The sequence below is a fragment of the Crinia signifera genome, chromosome 1 (genome assembly GCF_055691185.1).
Source record: "Crinia signifera chromosome 1, ASM5569118v1, whole genome shotgun sequence".
NCBI lineage: Eukaryota > Metazoa > Chordata > Amphibia > Anura > Myobatrachidae > Crinia > Crinia signifera.
Window position 1 is genome coordinate 51,225,126 of NC_139217.1, and position 14,712 is coordinate 51,239,837.

Consider the following 14,712-nt stretch of genomic DNA (forward strand, 5'->3'; position numbering starts at 1 on the left):
TGTGGAGTCTCTTATTACCAACAATGTTTTTTACAATGGTCCTTCCACCAAGCTATTTATGACGTTACTAACCATGACCTTGAAATGTAACTATTTTTTATTCAATAATGAGTTCTTCCTGCAGTTACAGGGGTGTGCGATGGGGTCCTCAGTGGCCCCATCGTACGCCAACTGTTTCATGTTCTTGGTGGAACAAGAATTATTCTTCTCCAGACCGAGCGTCAGCAGTGAACTTCGTCTATATACACGGTACATAGACGATTTATTGGTCATATGGACGGGCTCCCAATTAGAACTGGAGACCCTCATTAATGACCATAATGCTACACCATCCCCGGTAAAGTTCACTTTTGAGATCAGCAGTAGCAACATCCATTATTTAGATGTCAACATCTCTTTAAACAATGGTGTGGTCAAAACGTCTTTATTTGTAAAAACTACAGATCGTAACAATTTACTGCTGGCTAGCAGTAGTCACCCCACCCCCCTAAAAGCAGGACTCCCGTTTTCTCAGATGCTACGGGTTTGTAGAATTACGAGTGACCCAGCAGAGCTCCAATGTGCCCTTACAGACATGATTTTAAAATTCTCCCAACGTGGTTATACCATGCAGTCTCTGTTGGAAGCTAAGAATAAGGTGTTGAAAATCCCACGAGATAAGCTATTTGTGCCCAAAGATAGATCTGCCCAACAAGAAAAATTTGTGTGGGTGAATAAGTATCATCAGGGCAGCAGTCAGATTAACAAATCTGCAAAAAAATATTGGCCCATTATTAGTGGGGATCACTCCTTAAAATCCCTTAGCAACCACCGGCTGATGAACGCCTACACTAGAGGTAAGAACCTGAAATCTTACCTGGTTAAAAATGATGTAGCCCCTTTGCTTGTGAACCCCACAAGAGCCCCCCCGTTTTTGAGCGCCCGTCCTGGTTGCTTCAAGTGCACAGGGTGTACCACCTGTAATTACATGGTGGCAGGTGACAAATTCTATCATCCATTTTCAGGTAAATGTTATTCCATCAGACAAAGAGTCTCCTGCCACACTAAATATGTGGTATACCTTATCAGCTGCCCGTGCGGTCGACACTATGTCGGCAAGACCGAATGTGCATTCAAGGAGCGAGCTGCTGGGCATCGCTCCACCATCAAAGCAGCCATAGCATCAGGACGCAGTGAACATCCTGTAGCCAGGCATTTTGCCGAAGCTAGGCACCCCCTAGCAACTCTCCGCTACAGGATTATTGAACACATTTTGCCCAACATTCGTGGTGGTAACAGGGGGTTAAAGCTTTTGCAAGCCGAGTGTAGATGGATCTTCAGATTGGACACACAGGCACCCAGAGGGTTAAATGAATACCTTGGGTTATCCTGTTTCCTGAAATAGATTCAGGAATTGTGAATGTCAGTCTTATGCGAAGTCCCTGTACTGATACATGCAATTTACCCTAAAGTGTACTGTGTCAGTTCTTTTACGTGTCGATTACCATGCCGATATTCTTCCTGCTGTAAATATGTTCTTTTGAACCCTGTAAATATTTTGTATCTTTATTATTCACTTGGTGGTGTTAGGTGCCCTCCCAGCCCTCCCCCAAAGTGGGCGGATGACGTCATCACGGACGCACGCTGGCCGGCGGCGGGAGAGGACCGGGACGGACTGTACGGTATATAGGTAAGACATTTTCTATGTTTGTATGTGAAGCACCCTGACGAAAAAGCAAGTAAAGTGCTTTGAAACGTTGGTTAACAAACCTTTGTGGGTCTGATTCTTCTTGGTTGAGTGCCGCCGTCCGTACCTGTATTCAGCTTTGGGATTACCTCTCTGCTTTGGAAGGCACCGCCGGACATTTACACCTCGTATTGGATGTGGAGTGGAGCTGAGTGCCGCACAAAACTGTCTCTATATATATATATATATATATATATATAATTTCTTTTTTGAGTTTTTCGGGTCATTCTTGGGTTGAATTATGTGAGGGACAGAAGTTGCTTCAGTTTGTCCACAAACTATAATTGGAAGCCGCAAGTACTGTACTGTTTTGTCTATCACGCTGACCCTAAATTTGAGTTGGTCATGCACCAACAACCTGAGGCACCCCAGGGCGCTAAAGCACACTGTTTGGGAACCACTTGGGTAGACCATTGATGGTGTGGTCGATTCTATTCCGCATGATGTAAATCAAATATGTAGAGTTCACTGTACAGGGCTGGCCAATGCTAATAACCTATATGGCCTTTTATGTGTTCATAGTGCAATATTCAGTTGTTGAATATTGCCTGATCACCCATTTAAAGTTATGGGATATTGCGGGGCGATATTCAATAGATTTTTTTTATTTATTTTTGGCATATATCGCTCTTGTCTGTTTTAGCTGTGCTTAAATGAGCAAGCTGACGTTATGTCAGCCTGCCCGTAGGCAGAAATGGTTTAATACCGCCGGCAGGTGGATGCGCAAGTTTGCCATAAACAATACCGCTCAGTGTGGGTTAAAATGTAAATGAAGACTGTATCTGGCAGAGACAACGCTATGGTGTCTCTTCAGTGTTCTGATGTTACTTCAAGTCTGTTTCCTGCATTATACCAAGAGGCGGAGTCTTCCACAGTGTAACCTTCTGATGAACTTGTACATAGCGCAGTGTGGGAGAGGTGTCCTATGCCCAGCATCTGTTCTCACTCTTCTCTAACCATTCACACCGGGAGTATTGCTACAAGCGCTTGTGAACTTGTTCAGTGCTTGTAAAATGGATCATGGTTGATTTACAGGGAGTCGTTGGCATGGGCTGTTTCTAATCCATGTTTCTGTTTAGGAGATTGCAGTTACTAATATTTAGATGTTCCAATGCATTCATTAGAAAAAGGCAGGAGGATCTCCGTGAGGATGCATTTCAGCTCATTGTACTGATTGGCAATACTTAACTATAGCTGCAATCGTAACACCGCACAGAAATACCCATAACAAGTAGGAGAAACCGCTATGTGCTATAGTTTACATACACAGATTACAGAGTCTTATAAATGCCATTACAAGTATGTTTTTACATGCAATCTAACATGAAAATAAACATACAGATGACCTTAAGAAAAGATTCTTTGTAAACTCGCTCTTTAGCTGTTTGCTTGTATCGAGTAAAACCATAAACATGGTCATTGTCTTGATAACACTCGTGTCTCTTGTGTAGTGATTGTTAAAAAGTACACAATAAAAGTATACAAATGCCAGGAGACAGGGTCTGCCTTTCATCCACTCTGATTATGGGGAGGGTTTTATTTTTATAGTGCAATTTGATAGTGACTGGTAAAATCCCCATGTGTCCAGTTTCTGTCTAACTTGTTACGTATTACTTGTTGCTGCAATTGCAGCACTGACCGCACCGTGGGGTAGATGGATGAAGAAGTGAGCCATAGGAGAAGTGGACCCCTTTCCTGTAGTTAGGAGCTGGATCAAATCTCTTGTAGCTCACAGCAAAAGTATCACTCTGCAGAGCTTTTATTGAAGCGATTTAGGTGGATTAAGTCCTCTAGTACCCTGAGCTGCATCCTGACAGACACACATCTCTACCATTTGCTTATTCTGGGAGGCGGGGGCAATGGCAAGGGAGAGTTAAGGCAAGCTAATGTATGGACAGATTGACAGGTAGTGTGGTAATGATCAGATATTGTGGAAATCATCATTGTACAGAGAACACATAAATAATGATGCAGACCGAAATCATCATTGTACAGAGAACACATAAATAATGATGCAGACCTTATTTCTTTCACATTTTATGAGCGCAATTGTTTTGTGGGTGCCCTCTAAAGCTATTCGATTGTTCCTTCCACTGGGCTCACATTCGCTATGTGTGTGCGCCCATTACTACTGGGTTTAGCCACTTAAAGCGGCTAAACTTGGGCATTTAAAGTCAGGATTTGGGTGTCCAAACCCAGGGGGATGCTAAATGTTTGTTTGATCAGAGTAACAATTGAATATCTCTACTTTAGACGAGCATTACAATAGACGGCCAGCTGGGGGCGTGCACAACATTTGAATTGTCACCTTTTTTATGTTTTGAGGCAGTTATAGTATTAGAAAGAAAAGGGTGTGGGTGTGGTATGATTCACCGACATCGGGATCCCGACTGCCTGGTATCAGACAGCATGGCCAGCGCAACAAAGCCCCTTGCGGGCTCGGTGGTGAGCTACACTCGCCACCGATTCTACTCTCCCTCTATGGGGGTCGTGGAACCCCACGAGGGAAAATAGCCGACGGCCGTCGGGATCCCGATGTCGAGTTAATGACTGACGGGACCCCGTCCGCCACCCAAAATCCCTGGGATCCAATGTAACCTGGCTTTCTTAGTTCATATCAGCTGCCACTATTAGGGTTTGTGACCGGTGAAGTCCATCATGAGCCTGGCTGACTCACTCACTGCTTACTCCCCTCTCTGCTTAATATGGTGTTGCGCTTGGGCACGATAAGTTCGATAACTAATGGGCACCCTATGACACAAACTGCATCAACATAATAGAAACCCATCACCACAGTGACGTAAGTTTGTCCCAGTTGCCCAGAGGCACGAGAAATAGTGGTGCCCCCTCCACACATACACAGCACCTTCTATAACTATACAGTATGTACAGTTATGTACATGTATGGTCCTGCTAGGAGGGGGAGTCATCCACAGAAGCGATATTGATGGCTTTCAATTAACTGATTAAAACTTGCAGGGTAGGAGAGGTGCCCCTTTGGGAGAAGGAGCCCAGTGGCAGATGACTCAATTGCCTCCCAGAGTTATTTTATTTACAGATTCCGTTGCGCTTTACATTAGTAGACCGTGATAAAACAAACCGGGTAACAGACATGGAGGTTAGAGGGCCCTGCTGCAAGCTTACAATCTATATGGACAATCTATAGAGTTACGCCTCCATCACCACCTACCCTCTACTTTGTGGTGTAAACCAGCATTTCTGTAAATTGAATTTGAAATCTACTTGTGATGTGTTTTTGTGTGTGTGTACACATCCACTTGCTGTGCCTGGAGGATCACCATTCAGGAACAAATGACCTTTCTGGCTCCTCTTGGGCTTGTGACGGGTTAAAGTATAGTCTTCTGGCTATGTACACAGATGTTTCCTGTACTGGGGATTGCTGCACCTTCTGACTGATTCAGCTGAATGCACAGCCTCTTACTGTCCCAGCTCAGGTGGAGTCCGGACTCGTTGGAGCATCTCTTTTCACATTTAATTGGTCCATTCTTTTCTGTAATCTTCTGTAATTTTATATAAATTCAGTAACGTGTATTTTCCACATGAGGAAGCCCTGTAATTGTTTCAGTTTATATTTAATAAGATTTCTTTTGAGATGAAATTATCTTTAATTTTCTTAACCTCTTCTTTTTTATTTTATTTTTTGATAATTTCAGATTTGTCATGGAAAATTTGCTTAATGAAACAAATGTTTTATGTATTGTTTTTAATATATTTCTGTGCGCACCACTTAAATAGTTTTTTGATTTATTAGGTTGTAAAGGCCCTTAAGGGCTCTCATTATAGTTGCTTGAATTATCTTTGTTGAAGCTTGGTCATTGCGCTTGGATGCCGGCTGTGTGATATTAAAATGTAGTACCTGATACCTGTATCCAAGTATTGGCTGTACAATAAAGGGTAACTCATCATTCTCACTGCAGATATACATACATGGGTTACAAGTGGATGCGCGGAGCAAGAAAAATCATTATTCTAAATTTTTTTTTTTATTATTTTTTTTTTAATGGACCTAAAAACCACGCCAAACGGAATAGATGGAGAAACACATGCAGTCCCAAACATGACTGCAAATTCGGGGATGTCTGGAAACTCTTAGATCTATTCCAAGCATTTTCAGGCAGTATCTGAGAAATTGTGCATTGTGTGACCAGCATTAATGGTTTTGGTCGAGCATTACAGTTTGGGGCCTATTTATAGGGCTAGCTAAACTAGGGAATACTGATAAGTAAATTCAATTAGTTGTGAGGCCACTTTCCTGTGCCGGATATATGCCACACTTGCTGCATCTCTGAGTTCACTTCCCCTTAGCATTGTGTACAAAATAAGCAAGTCCAGGCTGCAAGGATACACTTGGCGTTTTCACACTGTTGCAACAGCACCTCTAATCTATTTGACCCCCTACACCTTAACATTGTCCTTGTATTAGCTGCATATTCATAGCTTTTTTTGTAGGACATTAAAGATGCACATCTTCACGCCTGCTGCATTCAGCATAGCCAGATGCAAGCTTTTGCTAGGAACCTTAGCATGTATTAAAAGAATGTTGCTCTAGAAAGCCAGGTTTTTTTTTTAACACACCTTTTTATGGCCATTGGCATCAAAACTACCCGAAAGCAAAGTCCATTCCAATAATAAAGAAAAATAAATCTAGGTTCCTTTTGATCTTTAGCACTTTGTAATTAATGCTTATTGGTAATGCACATTCAATACCTAAAGAACCGCTGGTGTATTCAGTAGTTAAGTGTAGGAAACCTCTTTTATCTTTCCCACAGACCTGCTGTTGCTGGAGGTTTTATCTGTTGGGATGCTGGAACATTGGTACATTTTAGACAAAGCCCCACCATAGCCGTCATAATGAAGTCATTGTTGTATATAATAAGTGACTGACTTGGGAGACTTATAACTGAGAACAGTGTTGCATATGCTAGAAACAGACTGATGCAGGGGAAATTATCAAGTGTTTATGTGTAACTAAAGGCTTGCATAATAGCTGCACAGCGAGTGGGATATTGTTCTTCCATGTGGTCTTGGGTGTATTCTCATCAGAGATTTATTTCTACTGACTAGAGCCCCGCACACATGGGGCGATGGGATCACCGTGCTAAACACAGATCGCTCGCTCAGTACACATCGCTGACACACATGCGATACACACGTGATGTCTGCTGAGTGTTCTGTACAGACCATTTTTCTCTGAGAACACTGGCAAGTTGCATGCAGTCAAAATATAGTCAGGCGCTGGCAATGTGGAGGACCGTGTACCACCATCGCAATGGGCTGTACACATGGGGCGAAGTATACTAAATCTAGTCAGATTGCTTAGAAATAGGCCTTCAGTCTAATTTGGGTGCTCGAGCAGAAATATTGGCACAGGACAATTTAATTTTTGCCACGGGGTGCCACGTAGTGGGTGGCATTTGAAAAGTAATTGAATCGCCCCCTGGTTGTAGAACAGCTGGTATAAAGGTGGATAAGTTTTTCCATTAGGGTTGTCTTTCACAGTTGTGTTGTATGCACTAAGTAAATCAGTTCAGTGTGGTCATACTGACTACTTCAGAGCAGGGGAGGACTAGAACATATTGCTTGCATTTATTTTCGAGTCCCAGCCTGAAATATTTACACTTGCCGATAAGTTATGGATTTCTCCGGTTACTCTGTAGCTGGTGATTTATGGAAGGATAAAGAGATGGTATTTGTACACTAATGGGAGTCCTGCCCACAGCACTATTGGAATTTCTCTCACAGCTGTTTAGCGTTAAGAAATAATCTTGTACATTCACGCTGGCTTTTAATTGAGTTAATCACATTGTTTTAAGACTTCACATTCTGCTCTGTATATAATGACTGGCAGATCTCCTTTTCGGTTGTATCCAAGTATGTATTATGTTTTTCCATCGTATTGGGGCCTTGTTTATCATGGTGGTTTATTTTACATAGGTCTAATGGCCCATACACCCTTGCTGATGCTGGCGATGATACTACTTTACCTGTTTAGGAGCATATTTATTTAAAAAAGGCGCCGAAGATTTTTGTGTTTGAATTGTCTGCTGTCACAGCCAGGCGCATGTCAGAGCAATTCAATTGTTGCTCCGTTTCTGCTTTCTGTTTCCTGAGGTGGTGAGCTGAAATGTGCAAAGTGGCCCACACCCAGAGCTTAAGCTGCTTTACACAACTAATCCCGGCACTGCAGGTTACGAACAGTGGAATGAGAAAAATCACAATTGTATAGCCGTGTCCAGTCCCCTTTAGATAAACGCACATTTGGTGACGTAATACAGATTGCACGTTATCGAACGCGCACATACTTGTCTTTGAACTTTACAGCCTCACTAAGGACAGATAAATGTTTTTGGAATCCAGCAGTGGACACACTGTCCTCTGAGTCTATATAATTGACAGATTTTGGTCACAGAATATTACCTAAGATAATTTGTGAGCCTTTGAGAAACCAGCATTGATGGTTTCCTTCATATAAAAAGATTGTTCTCATTGGACCATCTTATATTTTTTTTTTATCTGTTTTGTGATCTACTGTACACCTCTGACTGCAAATTGGTGTAAATCTCTCAATCAAACTGATTTATTTCTGCCCCTGATGAAGTCATGCTATTGACAAAACGCGTCGGGCTGCCTACACAACTTGATGATCACCACTGTCAATATCCTGAAAGGATACTTATTACTGTACCTTTTTGATTTTATTGAGTAGTATACACAATTTGTTTTCACTTTTTACAACAGTTGTTTTTTCCATTAACTACTTCATAGCGCCCTGTGAACCTTTCTTTCTGTCATTTCTATTGTTGGATTCTGCCTAACGGGATCCTTAGAGGTTCTGCTCCATTTGTATAGAGCGCGGATTGGGGTCTCTTCTATCTATCTCTCTCGCTTTTCATCTTATGTCACATTTATTTAAATCTATAAATGTTACCAATTTTAACATGCTGCCATTATATATAGATAGATCAATCTATATCCGGCGTGAGCTGCATTTCTGTGCTAAGGTCTTTACTGAATGTTTGCTACGTAAGTGTTCATTTGCTATTCTCTTGCAGGGTTTGTTACCTGCAAGTATTTGTGTTGTAGGGGGTCTGCCCTGTTAGCCCCGAAAAGCCAACACGAGCCGCGACTTATCGGTTATTGTTTCACTTGCCTCAGTTTCCCCCGAACCTGTATTTAATGGAATTGCCCCAACTAAAAGATTATGCAAACAACTTGTTTTTCACATCCAACTGTTTTTTGCCAATAATTGGATTATCCCCCAACGTGTGTTGGGGCCTGCATAGCCCTTTATGCAAGCATTTATTTTCTGAGCATGCATCGTGCAAATTCAGGCAAGATCCACGACACATACTGGTGTTCTATGCAATCTGCCTCAGCTGCTTAGGATGCATGTCTTCCCAGTGATATCTAGGACATGGCATATCTACTCCCATAAACATTCCCATAGCCCCGAGGTGTCTGCTGAGCTTTATGACCTTGCTTGCATTCTTGCCATGGGCATAGATCATATCTTAATCCAATAATTAAATACATGCTGCCCAGAAGCTTTAAGGTCTCTCGCATACTACTGGAATTTTATCTTGTGTGAGGAGATTTCCTTTAAGTTTACATGGTCAAATGAGGATTTATGTGAGGAGGGGAGGGGGGGGGGGTGTTCCATTCTACGTTCTTGACACAATGTGCTTTTCCTATACTGTAAGGAGCGTTCGTACCTCAGGATTTGCCTCACACCCGCTGTCACTGATAAGTGTTCAGCCAAGCATTGAGACAGTTCTCTGCGGCACATTGTTTACCTTTCCGTTATCCCCTCTGTTTCTGCTAATGACTGACTTCAATTTAGACAGCAATTAGCAACTTGTCAAATTTGTGGCTTTTACATGATCTTTAGATTTATTTTATCACATGAAGCAAAAGTCAAATAGAATCTCAGAAGATTTTTAATTGGAAATGGGACCTTGGCGTGTCTCTTCCCACAAAATGTACATCTGACAAAGCAATGATCTGGCTGCCTTTATTGGCTTTGTGTATGTGTTCTTGTGCAGATCTGGTTCCTCAACAGTTTTGTGCAGTCCATGGTTGTATTTTATTATAGTACTTTTTTTTCTTTTTTTTTTTTTGTGCGTGTGTTTTTTGTTTTGACAAGTAGTAGTTTTAGTCTTAAATCTATGAAATGGTCCACAAAACATGAGTTTGATACAGTGCTCCCATCTATACTGCCATCTTAAAATGCTCTAAGAGGTACCGCAAATCCGCGTGGTTCTTGCAAGAGTTTTACTCGCGAGAACCGTATTCTCTGTCTTAGTGCTCTCGTGCATGTTGTACCTGCTTTTCTTGAGCTTTCTCATACCTGGCCTCAAGTCTTATGGGCCCTACACACATGCCGATGTGTGTAGGGCGACCTAGCTGTGCTATGTCGGGCCGTTCTGCTCAGCACACAGAGCTGACAGCCCACACACAGAGCGAGCTGTCAGCTCTGTGTGCTAAGCGAGCAGACAGCGCCAGTGTTCTCCGGTGGGAGAACCCTGCCAATGCCGAGATTGTTGGACACTGTTCATCAATCTCGGCCAGCGACAAAGACGCGCATTGCGGTCGCTATAGCCCCCACACATACACCGATGTGAGGGCATTTTCTAAGCGACTTTGCCAAACTAAGCAAAATCGCTTAGAAAATGCCTTAATATCGGCATGTGTGTAGGCCGTATTATTAGTGTTTCGTTATGTTGCCGGTTGGGCTATGTGGATGTTTGTGCATTTGGTAGGGTATAGTTTTCGTTCATCTATCTGAAGGTACAGATGGAGCCGCTCTCAGTTAGCCTGCCTATGGCGATTGTACCGCCACGGCGCACCTAGTTGCAAGGCAGCGCAGTACGTATCACAGCTTGGTGATGGCGTTACCGGATGATTGATCATCCATCAGGTGTTGCTTTATAAAATTTCCACTGCACATGCGTAAAATGTGTGCTGCAAAGCTTTAACAAAAGAATCCGGATTGCGTGCGCGTGAAGTGACTATTAAAATGCTCTGTAGCGCAGGAACCACTTTGCTACTACTGTACATTAATGTACTGTTCAGTAAATCAAAAGATACTTTTATTACCTAAATACAGTTGCATGGAAGTGTCTCACTACACTATTTAATAACTGGCTAGAGGGACAAGTGAGTGAATACTGAGCATACAATTAATCACCAAGAATATGGTGTGTGAGGTGCTCGAGGAAAAAATAACCTACTGTAGTACAGCATGAAGCTACAGTACCTGTAGCATACTGTAGTACAGTACAGGATCCACAGATATACAGTGCGACACAGCAGCAATGACATAGGTCAGTTATATTCAATATAATCAGACCCACACAAAAAAATCCTGATTTCCCATAGGCTGAGCAGTGCTGACTCAATGTTGTATTGGCCTTTCCTTTGCATTCGCGCCATCCTCCTCCTTTGTGTAGAGAGCAGATTTCTGTAGCACAAATAGAGAATGGGACGGGACGCTTGTTGTATCTCAGACGCTAATGAGAGCACAGCACATTTCTATTTGCTAAACAGTAAGTTAATAATTTGTCATTCCTCTCCATCTTTATCACAACGTTTAGCAGAACTCCTCCCAGTAACAATAGGAAGAAACTCTTTTTGTGATTTCAGAATTCTCGACCATTACTAGATCTGTCATTTTATTTTTATTTATTTTTTAGGATTGGATAAGGTTGTGCTATGAATGGGGATGCAGATGCAGGGGTGGTGACCTCACCACCTCCAACAAATGCTCCACACAAGGAAAAGTACTTTGATCGGGTGGATGAGAATAATCCAGAGTACCTGAGAGAACGAAACATGGCTCCAGACCTCCGCCAAGACTTTAATATGATGGAGCAGAAGAAAAGGGTGTCCATGATCCTTCAGAGTCCGGTGAGTAGCTCTGAGTAAAGCTGGCCATCCACTAGATAATATTCATGCAATTTGGATACTTTTATGCGATTGCAACGATCAATCGCATAAAAAGCTTCCAAATTGCATGCATTTGACAGCAAGATAATAGCACTGGAGCCAGCGAGTCGCACAGACTGCAGAAGCTATTTGCTGGCTCGCACCCTGGCAGGCTTGGAGGGGATCAGTCCGGGGCAGCTAATGGTCGGATTGCGTGCGACTTCTCCACTTGGGGAAGTAGCCCTATTGTATAGGGCCTTTAATACTTTAGACCGGGTGCTGGACGGGTTTCCGACAGTCGGGATCCAGACAGTCAAAACGCAGACGGCCACCTGCTATTTTCCCTTGTGGGGGTCCACGACCCCCATAGAGGGAGAATAGAATAGGTGGCTCGCGTAGCGAATCACCGTGCCTGCAGGGTGGCTAGCTCAGTGAGCACGCAAGGAGCTTTTTTGCGCTCGCCATGCTGTCTGACTCCAGGCAGTAGGGATCCCAACTGTCTAAGTCCCGTACCACACCCCTTTAGACCTACCTGGAGATTTACACAATGTCTTTTCATAACCCCATTCTCCTCTCATCCTTATTGTTCGATAAGACACCTGCGTCCAGCAGCATACTGAGCATTTCAGAGGTAGACTTGATGCTATTTATAGTCTGGGAATAAATGTGGAATATTATTGATGTATGTGGCAGGTCAACTCCTGCAATGGTGCTTTTTATTTTTCATCTGAAATGTTCTAATGAAATATTCTGTGCTCAGTGGGGAAGGGAGCCTGTTTCGCTTCTGACTGTGCTGCCTGCAGAGAAAGTGGTCTTACGGCTAAATGAACCTTTACAGCTGAGTTTTAGTTTAATTGTCTTTTAACTGAATTACTTCTAGAACCTCATGGAGAATGGTTAATGCTGCGTCTGAACCTGTTTTTCTATAAGGCGGTGTAGATTTACTTAGACTGTATGTATTTATATTTCACTTAATGTGACTCGAGTACATTTTAGTTGTGCATGTCATGTTGATGTAAACACAATTCAGAAAATCATTGAAATTAATATTAGAAATTCCATCACTGTTTTATGCAGAATGTAATTAATTCAAAATCTGCAAAACAGAATAAAATGTTCTTGCAACAATTGGAAAGACTCACTCTCTAATTACATACATGCTTAAGAAGTTTGAGCTTCAAAATAGACCCTCACAGCACATAACTACAGTACTTCCTATTATTATACAGCGTAATAGTAATCCTCTAATTGGATGTAGTGGTTACAGGTGTATGTGGGAACTGTGGACATCTTAACATGGCGCACACATATTCCGCAGCGCTGTGCAGAGAATATTTGAGCACTCACATCAGTCCCTGCCCCAGTGGAGCTTACAATCTATATTCCCTACCACGTGTACACGCACACAGACATTCTAGGGTTAATTTTGTTGGGAGCCAATTAACCTACCAGTATATTTTTGGATTGTGGGAGGAAACCGGAGTACCCAGAGGAAACCCACGTAAGCACGGGGAGAATTAACAAACTCTGCACAGTTGGAACCATATGAAGACTGTTAACCCCTCCCGTTCTTCTTCTCTTCCCCCATACATGCTAGGTGCGCTCACAACTTTATACCACTTTCCCGCAATGGACTGGATTTGAGTAGAATTCACTATGGGATGCAGAATGAGGCAGTTTATATTGGAGTTTTGAGTTAAGGATTGAGAATAGTGATGTGGATTGCAGGCTATGTAAAGCACATAAGACGCACCCTAATGTAATGTCACTGTCAAGGTGATGTGTGACTTATGGTGAATGCAGCCCTAGTATGGACTGAATTAATAATCCTGAAACTACAGGCTATGTACTAGGCACTGGCTGGTTCAGCTCAGACTGCCAGCAACCACTGTCTGTAAGGGACATCCATTATTATTGTAAATAATATTAAAGAGCGTTTGTCTATTTATTTTCTTTATTTTTTCCAATTGTTTTAATTTTGTTTATGGAATAGGCCTTTTGTGATGAACTGGAAACAATGATTCAAGATCAACTTAAGAAAGGAAAAAACCCAGCTGGATTATTGGCACTACAGCAAATAGCCGACTTCATGACCACAAGCGCTCCGAGTGTTTATCCCTCAGCCCCGCAAGGTGGAATGGCAGCACTAAACCTAAGTAAGTGACGGCTGACATTAATGTACACACCTCACATTAACCCATTGTAGCGGCAAGTGGTCAGAAGATGACCTTGTCTTTAGCATGGAAAGAGCAGGCTTTCTCTTTTATACTTTGGCAGCCACTTTATGGAAAAGCCCTGCTTTTTCCAATATAAACAATGTATGGTATATAAATATTTTGCATTGAATTGTATAAAAAATATGGTCATTGGCAAATACAAAGCCTCCACAGTGTTTTTTTTCACCCTTGCTACAGCTCCTTCCATGTGTGGTTTACTATAAAAACTATATTTCTTTGATGGGAATTAAGTTGTATTGGGGCATGCGAAATATTCATGCCATTGGTGCAAACAATTGTATGGCTGCTTTCACTGTAGTCGGCAGCTGTGGGAACCCCCAAAACAAGTGAAAACTCCTCTTGATGGTCGGACTATATATGCGGATGAGACTGTAAAAAGAGAAGTGACCGTGTCGCCGGTGTATCTGTTTTCGCTGTGAGAGTGCTGCGGTTGTGGACAGCATGTTAAGGAGATTGGCCGCAGAGTTCGGTGTTGATGTCTTTATCCATTCTGGTGGGAGATAGGCACTAGGAGAACAAATACATGGGTACATAACCTAGCACACTCTGGATGATTAACTAGACCTGCGGTGGCCTGTACCATAGCTTTGCATAATGCTTCAACCATAGGGATAAACATGGGTTCTAGGCATGGATTAACATTTCGCAATCAATCTTTGTTAATGTATCTAGCAGGGCATATCATTTGTCATTTAGAAATATAATGTAGGTGAAGATTTAATGCGATCCTCGCTTAGGTCCAGCATGTATTTCCTATAGGCAGTGAGACTCTACAGTGCATATATTGCCATGTACACGCTAAGA

At 42.4% G+C, this 14,712-nt stretch overlaps 1 protein-coding gene across 13 annotated transcripts in view; it reads left to right on the forward strand.

The window, feature by feature from the left end:
• The window catches only part of ADD1 (adducin 1), a 68,514-nt gene that overhangs the window by 20,579 nt on the left and 33,223 nt on the right, over positions 1-14,712 (forward strand). For 12 of the 13 annotated variants that reach the window (XM_083151652.1, XM_083151595.1, XM_083151617.1 and 9 more), the window contains exons 2-3: positions 11,440-11,653; positions 13,665-13,827. In XM_083151652.1, the coding sequence (XP_083007778.1) occupies positions 11,459-11,653; positions 13,665-13,827 (358 nt within the window). In that variant the 5' untranslated portion in view covers positions 11,440-11,458. Of the gene's footprint in view, positions 1-1,541; positions 1,670-11,439; positions 11,654-13,664; positions 13,828-14,712 lie in introns of those variants that run through there. The other variant, XM_083151602.1, reaches the window with a different exon arrangement.